Source organism: Lepidochelys olivacea, assembly GCF_965140295.1.
Source record: "Lepidochelys olivacea isolate rLepOli2 genome assembly, chromosome: 16".
Taxonomy (NCBI): domain Eukaryota; kingdom Metazoa; phylum Chordata; order Testudines; family Cheloniidae; genus Lepidochelys; species Lepidochelys olivacea.
Genome location: NC_140426.1, coordinates 14,665,036 through 14,683,533, shown reverse-complemented (window position 1 = coordinate 14,683,533; position 18,498 = coordinate 14,665,036). Strand labels below are relative to the sequence as shown.

Below are 18,498 nucleotides of genomic sequence, written 5' to 3'. Positions count from 1 at the left end.
CTATGTCACTATGAGTAGAAAGGAATGAGCATCAGAGAAAAGCCCCCTCACTGTGTGTGCACGCCCACAGAGACACACACATGCACGCCCAGATCCCATGCAAAGAGCCACATTCTACCCACCCAGATGCCCACAGTGGAGTGGCTTGCACGGGTATAACTGAAGGCCAGTATTTAGCCCATTCAGTAGAACCAGATGGTGAATCTGATCTCGCTTTGTTGGTTCAGTCAGTGAGTTCCTATAATAGAAATAGGTGTGAACCATTGAGCCCAATTATGGTCCCAGGAGATGCTGTCTCACAGCCGGATCTCTGTGCATCCAAATGGAATCAAGTTTTACATGACTGGCCAGCTCAGCAGAGATCAAAAACGGGGCTCCCTGGGCGGTAGCGAAGGGTGGCCAGTGGCAAGGTTGGTTATGCAGGAATCGGTCCAACAGGACTGTAATTGGAGGAGCGTTTTGCGCCATCTCCGGGGGCCAGACGCGGGGGCTGTGTGCCCCACAGCTGGGGCGGCTCATCCTTTCTGTGCAGTTTAAACAGCATCCGGCTGCAGCAACAGCAGCGCTGGGTGGAAAGAGAGCGTGGCCTTCCAGCATGCCGAGTGCTTTACACCCATCCCAATGGCAGCAGTAGCCCTGGAAAGAACCATCTGGACAGTGAGGCTTTGCATGGGGGAAAAGGAGACCAGCCTCTTCTGGTCCAAAGGTCCAAGCTGGTGGGATTAGGCGCCTGCTGGCTGCAAACCCGGCCCGGGTAGCGTAGGTCAGAGCCAGGCTCAACACCAGAGCATTTCTGGGCCTGGGGAATGGGGGAAGCTTTGTACCGGGCGCGATGGCAGGGCAGAGGGGGGACGCAAACTCCTCTGGACGTTAGGGCCACAGAATTATTCACAGGACACCCCGGTCAGAGAGTGTAGGGAAAAGGTCAGTGTCTGGGAACCAGCCTCCAGGTTTTCTTTGGCAGCTGGGGCCCCTCTTGTGCTGTGGGTGAGGAGAACACTTTGGGGCGGGGCGGGGCGGGGCGGGGGAAGGCGTGTTAATGCAGCTGGGGACAAGACAGGTACCTAGACGGGGCCTGTGGGAGGATGGTGCTGAAAAGACAGGGCCCATGTGGTGGGTGGAGGGGCTGTGTGTGGGTGGGGTGTACGGGAGGGCTAGGAGGCAGGGGAAGGGGGTGGGGGTGGTGTATGGGAGGGGGCCGGTGTGGTGTTTGGAGCGCTAGGGCGCTGGTGTAGCCCGTGAGAGGGCTGGGCAGAGGGAGCCACCCTGCGGCTCCCACCACCCCTTTCGGTAGCACGGTGTTGTGGCAGACGGGCAGAGTTGCCGTTGCCCGAGAGCGCTCGCTCGTTATTGAGCACGCCAAGAGGTGGGCGTCACCGGCGCAGGGTTTGTTCCACCCTGGACCCCACAGTCACCCGCTCTGTCCTGATGGCTGCACATGCTCCCTGAGACACTGAACGTCATCCGCCTGCTCCCCTTCCCCTTGCTGGGAAAGTGGCCTGTGCACTCCTTGCCTCTCAGAGCCTGGCCTGGCCTGCGCACACAGCTGCCGAGCAGCAGCTGGGCTGGCCGGGCTTGAAAGGGCGTGTAACCCGATCGGCATTTCCCACGCTGGGTCAGAGCCTGGCAGGGCTAAACCCACAGGCCAAAGGCTGGGGAATGTGTTACTGAGACCGGAGGACAAAGCAGCTGTTGTGGGCTAGGATATCTGCCAAGCCGACCTGTTAGAGAGCAGCGTGTGGCACCCAGGAAGGGGGCTGGCTGGGCTGGGCAGAGCTATTGCTGGTCATACCAGGGCTTTCACCACAGCAGACAAGTTGCAGTAGTTCACTGCTACCCGTGGGACACCTGGTGTGTGGAAGATGCTTCCATCACACTAGGTTCTAGGCTAATCTGGGGAGGCCCTGGAGCTCTGTGGGATTCTTTTATTGGACTTGGATTAGATTGTCCTCCTCACCTGCCAACCCTTCAGGGTCCAAAATACTGCTATGTGCTGGGCGAAACCTGGGTATGGGCTGAATTAAAGCCTCATTAAGAGTGATGGGTGTGAACAAACCCCTTCAATTAACATAACGATAAGGATAATTAGTCACAGTCCCTCACCAAAGAGAAAAGGGTTACATGAACCCACCCAGGAGATTTGGACTGTGTGGCCAGAGCGGGTTTTGCTGCAGAGTATTGTTTTGCATCAGGGGATGGGAGGGGGAATGGGAGGAAAAGGTGAACCCAGAACCAGAGAGAGACAGAGACAGCCTGAAGAAGCAGCAGAAGCCTGTGAGCATGGTTTGACCCTGAGATAAAACGTCTACACATACATCCAGGGCCAGCCCCAGGCCCCAGTGTTCCAAGCAGGTGCGTGGGGTGGCAGGCAGAAAGGGGCAGTGGTGTTTCCGCCGCGGCGGAAATCGGACGGCAGCTTCTCTCTTCTGCTGTCCGCCGCGGCAATTAGGCAGTGACAGTTTTTTTTTCACGGCTTGGGGCAGCCAAAACGGTAGAGCCGGCCCTGCCTACAGCACTTTTGCCTTTGGTTCCTCCTGCATTCGGAGCAGCAGGACTTTGTTTATTCTTGTAAATAAGCAGGATTGCGTCAAAGCAAAGCCAGACTCCAGAAGCAATTTCTGTTCCCAGCTTGGGCATCCCCTGGGCGCCAAACTTGGACGAGCAAAAAGAGGCAACTATATGTAGTAAATGACAACAAGACTTTGCCGTTCTCCACCGCCTTTGATCAGAGGCTGTCTGTGTGATTTACAAAACCAGGAATTCATTCTTGCTATGCTCCTCTTGAGAAAGCTAATAAATGGCTAAACTGGGGCACAGAGAGGATAAGTGACTTACCCAAGGCCATGCAGGGAATTTGTGGCAGGATTGGGACTTGAACCCAGAGCGCCTGAGTCTCAAATCAATGCTTTGAACACAAGGCTCTCCATGCCACTTCCTTCGTACACAGTTTTGGTGTCATGGTATGAAAGTCTTGGCGTATGTGGTACTTTCAAACAGCCTCTTGCCCAGGACTCAGACTGCAATCTGTATATGTCACAGCTCTGGGGGGCATAAATCAGGTGAGGTGAGTAAAAGAGGAGGTAGTACAGTGCTTTCCATTTGCAGGGCGATCGATGGCCTCTCAGTCTGTGGCACCTAAACCTACAACGCTGCTGAAAGCACCAGGACAATGAAAGGCAGGTTGTTCGGCTGAGTGCCGCGCAGCCCAAGGGCAGATTGGATTTTGATGGGCAATATCCATGTTTGTCAACCAATCCTCTCCACCTCCCTGACCTGAACGTTTGCAATTGGCGGCTTGGGGACCCGTTGTGCCCTACATGTGATGACCCATGGTTGGGTCAGAAAGCAAAGCAAAGCGCAAGGGGGCAGTTGTCATTGTTCGCTGCAGGTCTCCTGAGCTGCAAATGAGCAGGTGCTCGCGGGGCCCTCTGGGATCAGGGTGGCAGGGTGTCCTGCTCCTCAGCCTTGATCCCGAGCCCGCGGGTTAGATCTGGGCTCACACCTGCCTCTGTGGCTGTGAAGGATCCTGTGCCAACCAGTCTGGTTCTTCTGGGCCAGGTGCATGTCGGAGCACCCAGTGGCAGGGGGGGTCACAGAACTCCTACCTGCACTGCTTGTACCTGGGCTGGATCTACTGCCTGGTTAAACAGATAACATCAGAGCCCAGGCCCTGGCAACCTGGCACTTCTCCCCAGCGCGACATTAGCACAAGGTGCTTCCATTTTCCTCTGTCTGTTTCTGGACGTGCATCTGAGGAGTCGCCTCCCCCATGAGCTGAGCTCACTCTCTGCTCCTGTTTATTGTGGCTTTTCCTGCCCAAGTCCCCAGAGGCAATGAAAGAAATCCACTCACCGGCCCCTGGCAGGAAAATGATACAACAGGATGGAGAGCGGACGGCTCACTCCTGCATCTCAATGAAACACCCACGCCTGCTCTTCTCCTGGCGTTGATTACATTAAATGAGGGGGGCCCAACATGCTCCCGAGCCAGGAGAGCAGATGATTCACTGGCAGCGGCTCGAGTATGTATGCCAGGGGAGTTGGCACACCGTGTTCCCGATGTGAGCGCTCTCCCCACGGAGTATTGTTCATAAACAAGCAGCCTTATCAGCCGGCCAGGCTTAGGAGAGTGACTTGTTGCTCTGTGTCTGCAAAGTTCTTTGTCTCTACAGAGATATGGGAAGCTTAGATATTGCTGGGACGGTTCTGGGGAGTGAACTGCCAAGCCAAACAACAAGCCTGGGTCACAATGGGATGTCAGTCACTGGTGTCCTTTGCAGGACTCTCTCTGATGTATCCGTACACTGTCCCTCTCCCGCTCCCAGTTCACTCACAGATCTCAAAGGACCCAGCGAAGGCAGGGCAGCGTTCTTCTCCCCATCTGACAGTGAGGGGAAGCTGAGGCACTCAGAAGGCCAGCATTTGCAAGAATAGCTGCTACTTTTGGGTGGGGAGGGGCCTTGATTTTTGGATGACCAGCGTTAAGATAAGTTAGGGTTGATTTTAAGAGGAGTCGAGCACCCAGGGCTTCCACTGGCATCACCTGGAGCTGTGGTTGCTCAGCACCTCCAAAACCCAGGCTCCAGGCACACAAAGCCAGAGGCCACTTTTGAAAATTTCCCCCTAAGTTACATTACGGCTCAGTGGCCGAGCCACTATAGAACAGGAGTCTGGACGCTCAGGCCTCTGGTCTTCCCACTAGCCCACACTTCCTAAATAACATGAATGATTTCGCCACCTCACACCTTGAAGATGAGATTGGATTTTGCACCAGATCGCATAAATCTTTCTCCTTTTACTAAAGATTTCCGTGGAGAGGATCCACTGCAGAATCTGCAAATCATCCCGCAAGTAGGAGTCAGCCTGGTGGGCAGAGGAGCGGGAGGGCTTTTGCACATGCAAAGAGTATTTCTGCTCAGCATAGCAATGTGAAATCTTTGTTTATTGCAGGAACATTTCTCCCCGGCTGGGAGAGCAAGGACCATGGAGTCATAAGAACAAGGTCACATCTCATCCATCCCCTGGGCCAGTGCAGGACTGTTCCCCACAATGTGTATTGCACATGTTGTGCTTTGACAGGAAGAGAAGACTGGAGAAGCTATTCTGCAGGGTATGTGAACTGACCTGGGTGGGGAGTTTCCTCAAGGAAGGTGTAAAGTTATTTTATTCCTTAGCGCTGTCAAGAGGCTCATCAGGCCTGCTGATTATCTCACTCGCCTTTCCTAATGCCTGGGTCACTCGGGAGGCTGGATGGATCTGGTGGAGAGCTGTAATGAACCCTACAAATTGCCTGCTCCCCTGCAGGGATAGTGCCCATGGTGCAACTGGGTAAAGTTGATCCAAAAATTGGGTTTGTTTAGTTTGGAAAAGAGAAGACTGAGGGGGGACATGATAACAGTTTTCAAGTACATAAAAGGTTGTTACAAGAAGAAGGGAGAAAAATTGTTCTTCTTAACCTCTGAGGATAGGACAAAAAGCAATGGGCTTAAATTGCAGCAAGGAAAGTTTAGGTTGGAAATTAGGAAAAACTTCCTAACTGTCAGGGTGGTTAAGCACTGGAATAAATTGCCTAGGGCGGTTGTGGAATATCCATCCTTGGAGATTTTTAAGAGCAGGTTAGACACACACCTGTCAGGGATGGTCTAGATAATGCTTAGTCCTGCCATGAGTGCAGGGGACTGGACTAGATGACCTCTCAAGATCCCTTCCAGTCCTATGATTCTATGAAAGCCATGCTGCCTTGCTAGTGGGCTGAGGGAACTGCAGACTTCCCTCCATCCCTAATACAAATCACTCCACTGTTATGCAGCTTGCCTGGTGAAAGATGGGCAGCACCTGACTTGGAAATTAGTATATATCAGCAGATGGTGTCCAGAATTAAAAGGAACCACTCAAGCAGGCAAACTGCATCACAGGACACAGCCTGCTCAAGGGTCAGGCAAGCACAGAGCCTGTCTCCCTGAGGAAAGGCCAGTGATGGAGGGCTGGGAAGAGGCAATGGGAAATATCAGGGGCTGATGGAATCCACTCAGAATTCTCCTTGGAATTATTTATTCAGGGACTTCTGCTTGGGGTTGGGAGGAGAGGGGATCAGCCACCTTCATTTCTGGTCTTGGGAAAAACTAACCTCCTCCCATAACAACGGCTCCCAGAAGCACTGACAGACGAACCTCCAGACCAGCTCGGAACTCATCCCCCAGACCTTCTGTGTGCCTGGTGCTAATGGACATTATCATCGCCTGTGTTGGTAGAGCCTGGTAGAGAGTTTGGTGCACTGGGGCCAGTGCTGCTACCTAGAGATGGAGATACCCTTTGTATTGCCCTGAATAGGGACTAAAATTGTTTCCCCTTCAGCTCATGCCACCCCTAGAGGGCAGGAAATGAGCGCTCTGCCCCATCTGTGAGCAACCTAGCCTACTGGCACCGAAACACAAAGCCGTCAAAACTGTCAGGGACAGATCTTCAGATGGTGTAACTGACAAAGGTCCATGAAGTCAACAGAGCAATGCCACTTTATACCCACTGAGGACCTGGCCCCAGATGTACGCAGGAATGCATTTGACCCAGCCTCCAATGGATATGGGGCCCAGCGTCTAAGGGATCAGACAGCAGCTAGGGGATGTGTTGGATGCAGTATGCGAGGGCTCAAAGAGTAGCCAGGACGCCACAGCATGTCAGTCAGGGCAAAATGCAAACATTCTGTGAAAACTGATCAGTGTGTTTTGCTCTCTCTCAGGGGCCATGCAAATCCTCCCTTGTTGCTGGTTCTCCTGCATCCCAGCCTGTAAGTGAATACTGTGTATCACTGTCAGTGGACCAGCTTTTGACACTGGTTCTCTAGGCTCCCCTTTTAATCTTAATCATACAGCTGAGGCTCTGAGAGGATAAATGACTTACTTAAGGCCACACCAGCAGACAGTGGCAAAGTCAGGCCTGCCTCCCAATTGCCCGTCCTAACTACTCCAATGATCTAGTCTCTCTCCTTTCCCAACGACGGGATTAGTGGCGCCCCACTGTACTATCAGATGTCTCTGCTCTCTCAGCAGGCCCATTTCTATTGCCTGAAATCTTGGCTTGACTTTATCTCAGGACTCCTGAGAGTGCTAAATCTCTCCCTCTCTGCCTCTGCCTGGCTACTAATACCGTCAGCTTGTCTCAAAGCCCCCCCTGCTGGCATTCTGCACTCATGTCCATCTGCAGACAACTGCATCTGAGAATGCTGCTGAATTGTGAATAATTGTTGCATCAGGCAGATATGATAGGAAGTGTGGGTTGGGGTGGGGGGATAAAGCCCCAGTGATGGAAAGGTGCTGAGAAGATAGACAATGTGCATCTGATTCATATGCATGAAGAGAGAGTGTGTGTAGGGGGTGGGGGAATGAAAGACAGGGGGTCGTGAGGTTATTACATGGGCGGTCGCAAGCTGTCAGCCCCCACCCGAGACCCTGCTTTGCATCCACCATTTCTAATGGTGTTAAATATATTTAAAAGTGTTTTTAATTTATAAGGGGGGGTCGTACTCAGAGGTTTGCTATGTGAAAGGGGTCACCAGTACAAAAGTTTGAGAATAACTGTGCTAGGTTGATGTAGAAATACTCCACAACGCTCTAGAGGTAGATGGGAGTTTGTTTTAAGCACTTGGCCAATGTAGACACATGGGGAGATGAAACTGAGGTGGTGTAAGGACACACAGAGATGACCTGAAGACACAGACTGAGGAATGACATACGTGATATGTGCATGTTTTGACGTGAAGTGGTACCCGCATGTCCAGAAGCAATGTGATGTCACAGAGGTGCCACAGAAGAAAATTCAGAGGGGATATGATGACAGAGGGCTATGACAAGACAGTACTGTACTGATGCTGCCTGATGCTGTAATGTTACAGTGGGTTGACACGAGCCAAGTGTGATAATGCAGGGATGCCATGCAATGATGCAATGTCTCAGCTGGGTGACAGGGCATGGTGCAGTGATGCAGTGTGATGATGTCATCTCTCAGCTGGCTGACATGGAGCAGTGATGCAGTGTGATGATGTCATCTCTCAGCTGGCTGACATTGGGCATGGAGAGGGGATGCAATGTGATGATGTCATCTCTCAGCTGGGTGACACCGGGCATGGTGCAGAGATGCAGGGTGATGACGTCATCTCTCAGCTGCGTGACACTGGGCATGGAGCAGTGATGCAGCGTGATGACGTCATCTCTCAGCTGGGTGACACCGGGCATGGTGCAGAGCTGCAGGGTGATGACGTCATCTCTCAGCTGGGTGACACCGGGCATGGAGCAGTGATGCAGGGTGATGACATCATCTCTCATCTGCGTGACATGGGGAGGAAGAGCAGGGTGGGCGCACTGGGTCCACAGGCACTGCACGGGGCTCCCCGCTGGGGAAGACCTGGGGGACCCTTGGCGGGGCGGCCCCCGGAGAAGAGGCGCGGGGCCTCCGAACTCAAACGTGACTTTTCCCCGCCGTTCCAGAACTGCAACTCCCAGGCGCCACCGCGGCGCAGGAAGGGGCGGGGCATGGCTGGCGAGACCGGAAGCTCCCGGGATCTCGCGTCACCAAAGGCGCCGTCGCTGGGGGCGACAGAGGAGCCGCGAGGGCGGGGACGGTGGCCGTTTGGCGCCGTTGGGCTCGGGGGCCCCGCCATGGCGAAGCAGTACGACACGGTGGACTGCCCCTTCTGCGACGAGGTGTCCAAGTACGAGAAGCTGGCGAAGATTGGGCAGGGCACGTTCGGGTGAGAGCCGGACCCTCCCCAGCCTCCCGGGTCTGCCCCCGCACGGGGTTAGAGGGGCCCAGCCACCCCCGCGCCTACCCTGGGGTCTGCGGGCCGAGCCCCCCAGCGCCCCGGATACCCGCCTTCCTGCTACCCCGGGATCTGAGAGAGAGACACAGATACTCCCCCGCCCCCCCCCCCCGGTGCCCTGGGATCTGTGAGAGACTCCCTCCCTCCCTCCCCCACCACAAAGGTGCCCTGGGATCTGTGAGAGACTCCCTCCCTCCCTCCCCCCCCAAAGGTGCCCCGGGATCTGTGGGAGACTCCCTCCCCTCCCCCCCCAAAGGTGCCCCGGGATCTGTGGGAGACTCCCTCCCCTCCCCCCCCAAAGGTGCCCCGGGATCTGTGGGAGACTCCCTCCCCTCCCCCCCCAAAGGTGCCCCGGGATCTGTGGGAGACTCCCTCCCCTCCCTCCCCCCCAAAGGTGCCCCGGGATCTGTGGGAGACTCCCTCCCCTCCCTCCCCCCCAAAGGTGCCCCGGGATCTGTGGGAGACTCCCTCCCCTCCCTCCCCCCCAAAGGTGCCCCGGGATCTGTGGGAGACTCCCTCCCCTCCCTCCCCCCCAAAGGTGCCCCGGGATCTGTGGGAGACTCCCTCCCCTCCCTCCCCCCCAAAGGTGCCCCGGGATCTGTGGGAGACTCCCTCCCCTCCCTCCCCCCCAAAGGTGCCCCGGGATCTGTGGGAGACTCCCTCCCCTCCCTCCCCCCCAAAGGTGCCCCGGGATCTGTGGGAGACTCCCTCCCCTCCCTCCCCCCCAAAGGTGCCCTGGGATCTGTGGGAGACTCTTTCCTGAATGCCTCCACATCTGAGATTCCTCCTGTACCCTTCCCGCCACCTCTTGGAATCTGTGAGGCCTGCCTCCAAAACTCTCCTGGGGATCTGTGAGAGCCCTACCCCATTGCCATTCTCTCACATACCCTGGAATCCGAGAGCCTGCTCTCTGCAGGAGATCGTGGCCTTTCTTGGCATGAAGGGGGAGGACCTGGGTTAGGCAGAGGGTCAGCACAGAGCTGCCTGTGTGAAAGTGTAGAAATGTCTTGTTTGGTCTTTCCTGGCTGTGCCTGCTCTACTTGGCCACTTCAACTCCTCCAGGAATGCTCATGTATTTCCGTCCTCTCTGCAGGGAAGTGTTCAAAGCAAAACATCGACAGACTGGCAAGAAGGTGGCTCTGAAGAAAGTGTTGATGGAAAATGAGAAGGAGGGGGTAAGATAGATGGGCATGTGCCTATACTGTGTATGGTGTGGGAGGATGGGAGTTTGAGAGCTGGGCATATGTCTTTAGACAAAGACAGAATCTTTGTCTGGGATGTGACAAGGAAATTCATTGTGTGTGTAACTTTGCAGGACCTTCTGCAGTAAAAACCAGTATGGAAATGGATAAAGTAATATACAAGACTGAAAGTGGTGTGCTTCCCAATGTATCAGGAAAGTGATTTGGTTAAAAAACCTCTTTCCATATTGCCTTTTTGTGTGTCTGAGTCACATCTCTGTTGATTCAAATAAGGTTTTACTTCTGTTAACATGGTAGTGTTGATACACTAAAGAGATGGGGAGCTGAATTCTAATCAGGATCACACATGAACAAAATGTGTCCATATTCCGATGACAAACATCTGTATTGCTGGTGACCTCATAAGAAGCAAAACCAGACTGGATTCTCTTCCACATCTCACTTGGGTTTTTTTAGTAGTTGGTGCTACACCTTAAGGGCCTGATCCTGTGTGGGGTTCAGGACACTCAACTTCTACTTAAGTTACTTGGTGCTAAGAGTTGTAAACTGAGCAGACTGGAACTGGAAGTCACAATGAATAAAACTGGAACTCCACAATGTTGGTTTTAGCCTCTGTTCTGACCCTAGCTGCACTTTGTCCTGCACTTTTAAGTCTGCTTGAATACATCTCCTCTTCGAGATTTCTGCCATAATTTTCTCTCTTCCCTCCTCCGCCACTCCCCCGCCTTCCCCGCAACCTGCTTTAGACTAGATTGGGATATTCTCTTGCAATTCTGACTTGTGGCTCTCTATCTCCTTGTTAGTTCCCCATCACAGCCCTACGTGAGATCAAAATCCTTCAGCTGCTCAAGCATGAGAATGTGGTGAACCTCATAGAAATCTGCAGGACCAAAGGTAGCATGTTTTAGTTCCCTCTTTTTGTTTTGTTCACTAACATCAGTTGATCTCCAGTGTACCCTTTATTTTTCTTTCAGTGAGATGCACTTGCCCAATACAAAATAGCCTGGTTTGTCCAAAGATTTTGTTGGATACCTGTCTCCTTTGGATAACAGTGGCCTGCTGAATGCCCTTGGGCAGGTCACTGCCCCTCCCTGTGCCTCAGTTTTCCCATCTGTAAAACTGGGATAAATGATACTGACCTGCTTTGTGAAGTGCTTTGAGGTCTTTGGATGAAAAGAGCTACATGGTGGTGGTGTGTTATATGAGCGTTAACACCTCAGTTGGCATAGCTCTGACTGTGTCGCAGCTCGACTAGAAGATGCCTTTGTAAGCTTCTTCGAAATACTGTGTTGCTACAGTTGAAGGCGTGTGTGTGAGATTATAAAACTCATGTTTCTGGGGTTTTTTAACAACAACAACAACAAAACACTGGAGAGAAACTTGACATACAAGTTTCTCATCCTGAAAGTGGTTGGTTTTTTACATTTGTCCTTTCTTTAAAAAACCGAACAAACCAAAAACCCCAATGGTGCTAATATCCCATTAATAGCGGGAGCGCTCCCTCTTCTTGATTAAAAACATTGTTTAACACAGGCTGGCTCTTTTTATAAACTTTGTATTCATGACATGCTCTGCAGCTGATTTGCTCAGAGCTCCCCTAGTGTGGCTGGTAACTGAAAGCACTTTGGTCAATGGATTCAAAGGCTTTCTGGTTCCATGGTGCAGTCACTTGAATGCCTGGTTGTCCTCCCACTGCATTGCAAGTTTTGTCTCTTTGGGGCGGTGAGTGTGCCTCCTCTGTGTTTATATAGTGCTAACATCTGCGCTCCTGGAAGCAAATAATATAATCTGAGGCTGCATAAAACCTTCTGTTGTGTATTACAGCATTTGAGAAATAGAAGATTCCTTGGTTTTGCTTAGTCTTCAGTTGTTCGTCCTCCTGGGCTTCATTTTGGATCCCCCACCTCCCCCCAGTATATTAAATCTTAAAAAACATAAGAATGTGACTGGAAGGGTCTTTCTGGGTCATCAAGTACAGTCCTCTGCTATGAGCAGGCAGCCCTGTCTCATAATCTTACTCGTAAACTTATCAAGCTCCATCTTAAAGCCAGATGGGTGTCTTGCCCTCACTACTATTGTTGAGAGGCTGTTCCAGAACCTCATTCCTCTGATGGTTATAGACCTTCTAATCTCCAGACCAAGTTTACCTGTGGCCAGTTTATTTCCATTTGTTCTTGTACAACATTGTCCTTTAACTTCAGTAGCTCTTCTTCCTCTTTGGTGTATTTCTAGAGAGCAGTCATTCCCTCTCAGTCTTCACTTTGCTAGGTTAAACTTTCCCTCTCAGAAGACAGGTCACCCTAGGAGCTCACCACTCTGAAATGTGCCGTATGTAATGTACACATGCCGTGATCTTCACTGCTGTGACCCTCCTCCTCCATTCTCCATATTTCTCCTTTGGATAGCCTTATGGGTATCTAGATACTGAGGTTCTTGGTGGCCAGGGATGTCCCCATTTCTCTGTATAGCTATGGCTGTGTAATTGAAGACTCTGGAGGTACGCGGTGAAAGGGGGCAGGCGAGGTGGAAGTTGTGTGTTCACCCTGACGCTCGATTGTGACCTTAACATAGAGTTATGTCGTGTTTTCTATTTCTTAGTCATGTGGCAAAGGCTGGTCAGCATCCGGTGCTAGAAGTTGACACAGGGAAAGCTAGCCATCAGTGTGGGGGAGAGAACTGTTTGGGTTGATAGACCTCCTTAACAACCACACATCGCTTCTCTCGTAGCCTCCCCATACAATCGCTGCAAGGGCAGCATCTATCTGGTGTTCGATTTCTGTGAGCACGATCTCGCAGGCCTCCTCAGCAATGCCCATGTGAAGTTCACGCTGTCTGAGATCAAGAAAGTGATGCAGATGTTGCTGAATGGACTTTACTACATCCACAGGAATAAGGTAAAGGGCGGGATCTGTATTCCCTTGCTGCATGGCTTGAGGGCTGAGATTGCAGTGGCCTTGTGTGTGCCCTTCTGAGATACAGGCATGTGAGCACAGGCCAGTGTCTCTAGCGGGGCTGCTAGTTCTGCACACTCACACTCTGGGATGTGTGTGCTTTTCAGGGTGGCTTAGCGCGGAATCAGTAACGATTATTCTCAGTCTCAGGGTTTGATGCTGGGAGGCTTTTTTATAGGCCGGGGGAGTGGGAAGTGTTAGCAGAGTCAGTGATGGCCAAGTAAAAACTTAGGATGTATTTTCAAAGGGGGGAGAAGGATGCTCTGGAGGATCCTTATGAAGTCCTCCCAACCCACCATGGTGTTTGTAACACTGCAGAATAGAGCATCCAAAGAAGTGATACACCTGAAAACCAAATTTAAGCGTGACCTGTGTTCTAAGTTCAGGAGCTAATGCATAGTTGTGCTGTGATTGCTAACATGAGGGCCCAGGACTGACTGGGCCATGTCATCTGCACTCACCCTGGCTCTCCCACGGCAGGGGTGAGGCACATTCGCTGCTGTGGGGATGCTTGTCATACTACCGCCTGTGCTCTGTCTGTCCTGTGGGAGACCGAGGGTTATGGTTGCAGTACCTCTCACCAGTTCTAGATCCTCAGCTGTAACTTTCCCCTCCAGCCAACTCCATGCTCAGTGAGATGCTCCCAATGGGTTTATTTTCTGTTGTGTTCATCCATGTTCAATCCTAGCCTTTCCAGTGTTTCTTTTCCAGGGTTGGAATGCCCCATTCACCTTCCTGGTGGTGGGGATCTTTGTGATGAAGATAGAGCTGGATCCAGCGGAAGATGACTTAATGGCTTAACCTTTCAATTTCCCTCCTTTGTGCAGATCTTGCACCGGGATATGAAAGCTGCAAATGTACTGATCACCCGAGATGGGGTCCTGAAACTGGCAGACTTTGGTTTGGCTCGAGCCTTCAGCCTGGCAAAAAACAGTCAGCCCAACCGCTACACCAACCGGGTGGTGACTCTGTGGTATCGGCCTCCGGAGCTTCTCTTAGGTAGGTGGGAGGCTTGGCTAGAGGAGAAATTGCACAGGGAATTCTCCCATCTTCTGTTTGAAGAAAAGGAGGACTTGTGGCACCTTAAGATGAACAAATTTATTTGAGCATAAGCTTTCGTGAGCTACAGCTCACTTCATCGGATGCATTCCCGATGAAGTGAGCAGTAGCTCACGAAAGCTTAAATTTGTTAGTCTCTAAGGTGCCACAAGTCCTCCTTTTCTTTTTGCGAATATAGACTAACATGGCTGCTACTCTGAAACCCATCTTTTGTTTGTTTTCTCTTTCCCCTGTCCCCTTTACTATTTTGTTCTCTCAGTCTGGTGCATGCAAAGCTCTTAATATTAGAGTCTAAGTGGTTAATCTACTGCCGCTGTCTTTAGGGGAACGGGACTATGGCCCCCCCATTGATCTCTGGGGTGCAGGCTGCATCATGGCAGAGATGTGGACTCGCAGCCCCATCATGCAGGGGAACACGGAACAACACCAGCTCACTCTCATCAGCCAGCTCTGTGGATCCATCACTCCAGAGGTAGGGGCCCCAAAGCACGGGAATGCAGCACCTGTGGGGAAACTGCAATGAAACTGAATGGGCATGGGTTTAGAAACCTGGAATCCTGCCTCTGAGACTGACCTGCTGGGTGACCTTAAGCAAGTAATAGATCTATCGGCTGCATTTAAAGGGGGCATCCTTACATCTCAAGAGTGGTGAGAGCTGTGCTCAAGGGCTGTGTTGCTCCATGAAGAGATCAAACATGTTTACTGTATCCAGAATGATACACTGCCCTGTTCTAGCACCTCTACCAAAGATAAACAGTGAATTTAGCCTCTCCCCATGTGAGGTGAGTATCACCCCCTGCGATGGGATGGACCCCCGGGATGTCACTTGGGGTGCTGGGATGCCTCTGAGTATTCTGCCAGCCTTGGCACCCTTTTACCTGGTCTTACTGGGCTGGGCTCCCCAGCCTTTTTCAGCCAAGCGCACAGGCAGGGCCTCACCCAGCTGCGCAGAGAGACAGAGATCTGCTCTGAGAAGGCTCAGCTTAAGGGGCTTGCCACAGCATCCTGACGTCCACCCCCCCCCTTGGAGTACAGACCCAAAATTACATGAAATTTGCCTCTTCCCTCAAGGTGGAGGAGGGTATGCACAACTTCTTGCCCCCCAGTTAGAAATTACATCAACTGGGTTGTATTATAAACCAGAAATAAAGGTATTAACTGTAACAGGTGTATTTTAAGTAGCTAAGGAGGTAGCAGACAGAACAAGGCAGATTACTAAGAAAATAAAACAGCGTGCAAATTAAGCTTAATGCACTAAAGAAACTGGGTACATGCAAGTTCTCACCCTAAATGTGGTTCTAATAATCTTCACAGACCAGACACCCTTCCAGCCTGGGTCCAGTTCTTTTCCCCCCAGTTCAGTCTTAGTTGTTTCTAGCAGTCATCTTGGGTGGGGTAGCAGGGGAGAACTGATGACCTGGAGTACCTCACTCCCCACCATTAAATAGGATTTACATAAGGTGGGAATCCTTTGTTTCCTAGTTTGACCCCTCTTCCCTTACAGTGGAAAGTTACAAGAAGTCCCAGGTAATGTTTTAGTATCAGGTGACAAGACCACCTGACCCTGTAGGGCCCCTGTAGCCATTCTTCAGAGGCTGACTCACGGGAAGACTAAGCTCTTTTACAGTCCATTGTCTCTTGCTGATGGGCCTGTTGTACCTGAAGTGTTAGCAGTGGGCATCACCCAAAGTAACAGTTGAAATACAGATACATAGTCAATATTCCTAATTTCAGATACAGAAATGACACATGCATACAAATTGGATAACCACTTTCAGTAAATCATAACCTTTCCAATGGTATCACATGAGCCATCTTGCGTAAAGTATATCTCAGTTATGTCATATTCATATCAAGCATATTTTCCTAAAGAATATGGAATGACACGTCACACCCCCATTTTACAGCTGGGGAAATTGAGGCACAGAGCTGAAGTTATTTGCTCAGAGTTTCTCAACAAGTCAGTGAGAGAACTGAGAATTGAACCCAGGTCTCTCAGCTTCCAGTCCTGCGCTTTAGCCACAAGATAATCCTCAACCGCTATCACATTAGAGAGTTGGTAATAGGCTATTACTTACTATTACAGCGGGGGGGGGGTACTTTTCATTTCTAGGTTGTGGGTCTGAATCTGTCTGATACGTGGCACCAAACCCATTGGTAAACTTGCCACCATCTTGCAGCTATTGAGAGGTCTGTGTGAAATGAATTTGGTGCCAGCCTAGTTGCTAGTTGACCATTCTTTCTCAGACCACCACCGTTTTTGGCTCTAGTTTTTTCAGAAGAGAGGCAAATGTCTTGAATTAGTCATTGCGTCTGAACGCCTAGCGATGGTCCCTTCAAGTCAGGATTGTGGCACAGTGGGGCATGATAGATAGACTTACGCTGCTGCTGCCTGATTATACCTGTGCTATGGATAAATAGGAGGCTGATCTCCAGGTCTGTCAGGCTGTAACCTTCACTGGTATAGATGAATGTATTACCCCTTTAAAATAAACAAAAGCTTGCCACGTTCCACGCAGAGCTGGACTTTTTGGGAGGGGGTGCATTTGCAAAGGGCTCTGGGCTCTGCTGGGATGAAAGGTGCTGTATAAATTTAAGTTATTCGGTTGGCTTTTTCTTTTGTGTATTCTCATAATTGTCTAGCCCATGTTACTGTGCAGCTGCTGTCTGATGTCTAAGAGAATTAGAGTATCAAAGAGCAGCTTAAACGTACACTGCTAGATTTTTCCCGCTGATCCCCCCCCCCGTGTATCTCCAAGTGCAATATCTGCCTTACGGGTTTGTACTGCTGCTCATCTCTGTAGCAATTGTATGCATTCCGCTTTCGACTGCAACAGTAAAATCCCTAATGGATGTCATGGAGCTCTAGAGGGTGTGTAGTGAAAGAACTGGTTTGTTTGTTTCTCCACTACAGCTGAATGCATGTGGGGTTTAATTAGGGCACTAACATCAGGCTCTAAAACGGTTTAGCTGTCTTCTCTCTAAGGCTGATCTCCCTTATGCTCCCTCTAGGTTTGGCCAAATGTGGATAAGTATGAGCTGTACCAGAAACTGGACCTGCCCAAGGGCCAAAAGCGCAAGGTTAAAGATCGCCTGAAAGCCTATGTCAAAGACCCATACGCTCTGGATCTTATAGACAAACTGCTCGTTCTGGATCCTGCCCAAAGAATAGACAGTGACGATGCATTGAATCATGACTTCTTCTGGTCGGACCCGATGCCCTCTGATCTCAAGAACATGCTCTCCACCCACAATCAATCAATGTTTGAGTACCTGGCTCCACCCAGGAGAAGAGGTGGACACATGCCGCAGCAGCCAGCTAATCAGGGCAGGAATCCAGCTGCAACCAATCAGACAGAGTTTGACAGAGTGTTTTGACTGGTGGGGGCCCGGAAAAGTGAGTAGGGAGCAGACTGAGTTTTCTTTGAAATACCCTTACGTTCTTCAGTCTCTTGTAGCAGCAGCTCTGATGGAAAGGAGCTGCAGGGCCTGGTCTGAGATATTGGGCTGGACGAACTGTCTGGAACAATTGTGGGCATAAAGGAAGGGGGCTGTCCCTAGATGTCCTTGGGAGCTGTTTCTAAGGGCCTGGGATCATCTCTCAGCCTATCTGGCTCAGAGTTTCTGCCTCAGCCCCCAGAAATAGCATCTCTTTACCAGTAGCTGGATCTAATGGGTCATTTCTGTTGGGGAGCCACTGTTGGAGAAGATTTTGTCACTGCCCAAGCTTTACAGCACTGGAGAACATGACTGGGTGACTCAGTAATTGAACTGCTGCTGCAGCTGGCAGGATAGATCGGCTCACTTTGGGAACTGCCTCAGATCTCTTCTGAATTGCTCGTGTGTGGCTACAGTTCCCCATGTGGTCCTTCCTTCTGCAGGGAGCTTCCCTTGTTGTGTGTAGGGTGGGGGTCGCATTGCTGAGTGCCACTGAGCTCTTTGTGCGTGTCTTCCTTGTGTGGAGCCAGTGGGATTGGTACAGACAAAACGCCTCCAAATTCAAGAACTAGCTCACACCATGTTCAAGACTAGCAAGTCCTTCTGGTTCAGACAGGGTCAGAGCCTATGAGAAACAAAGGGTCGCAGCGACTAATCAGGAGGAAGCAGGGGTGCTCATTACTGTTGCTCTGACCAGGAGGATCCGTTTGAGTCGTTGCTTTCAACACAAGTTCATCATGCTTTGTGTTCAGCCTACTGCCACTTTTGGTTGTAAACTGCAATTAAAATTCCCTTTCTTAGACCCCTGGTCTGCTGTGTATTCCTCTGACTGACTCACTAACCAGTGCGGCAACAGCACCAGTTCAGACGTGAAGGGAGCTGGACACATTCTGCTCGTAGTCTGAAGGTGGATGTGACTGGAGGATGGCAGGGGTCTGTCCAACTCCCCAGGGTGCTGACCATAGTGACAGAGCAGCAATGCCCAATGAGCTATTACTACTGCAAAACCTGGCCCAGCTAGACACCTGGCTATATTC

The 18,498-nt window shown here is 51.2% G+C and overlaps 1 protein-coding gene across 1 annotated transcript; it reads left to right on the top strand.

Annotated features, from left to right (window-relative positions):
• The first annotated feature begins 4,983 nt into the window (after positions 1-4,983).
• Positions 4,984-18,263, top strand: CDK9 (cyclin dependent kinase 9). Its single transcript, XM_084650267.1, has 8 exons — positions 4,984-5,109; positions 8,480-8,742; positions 9,905-9,986; positions 10,817-10,907; positions 12,741-12,907; positions 13,792-13,963; positions 14,347-14,495; positions 17,036-18,263. The coding sequence occupies exons 1-8, from the start codon at positions 5,062-5,064 to the stop codon at positions 17,399-17,401; spliced, it is 1,338 nt and encodes a 445-aa protein (XP_084506393.1). The 5' UTR covers positions 4,984-5,061; the 3' UTR covers positions 17,402-18,263.
• Positions 18,264-18,498: the final 235 nt, after the last annotated feature.

Excerpts from the sequence above, each read along its gene's own strand:
- CDK9 (XM_084650267.1), top strand. The coding sequence starts at position 5,062 with ATGTTGTGCTTTGACAGGAAGAGAAGACTGGAGAAGCTATTCTGCAGG. Across the intron at positions 5,110-8,479 it reads TGGAGAAGCTATTCTGCAGG|AACTGCAACTCCCAGGCGCC; the intron begins GTATGTGAACTG and ends CCGCCGTTCCAG. Across the intron at positions 9,987-10,816 it reads TGGAAAATGAGAAGGAGGGG|TTCCCCATCACAGCCCTACG; the intron begins GTAAGATAGATG and ends TCTCCTTGTTAG.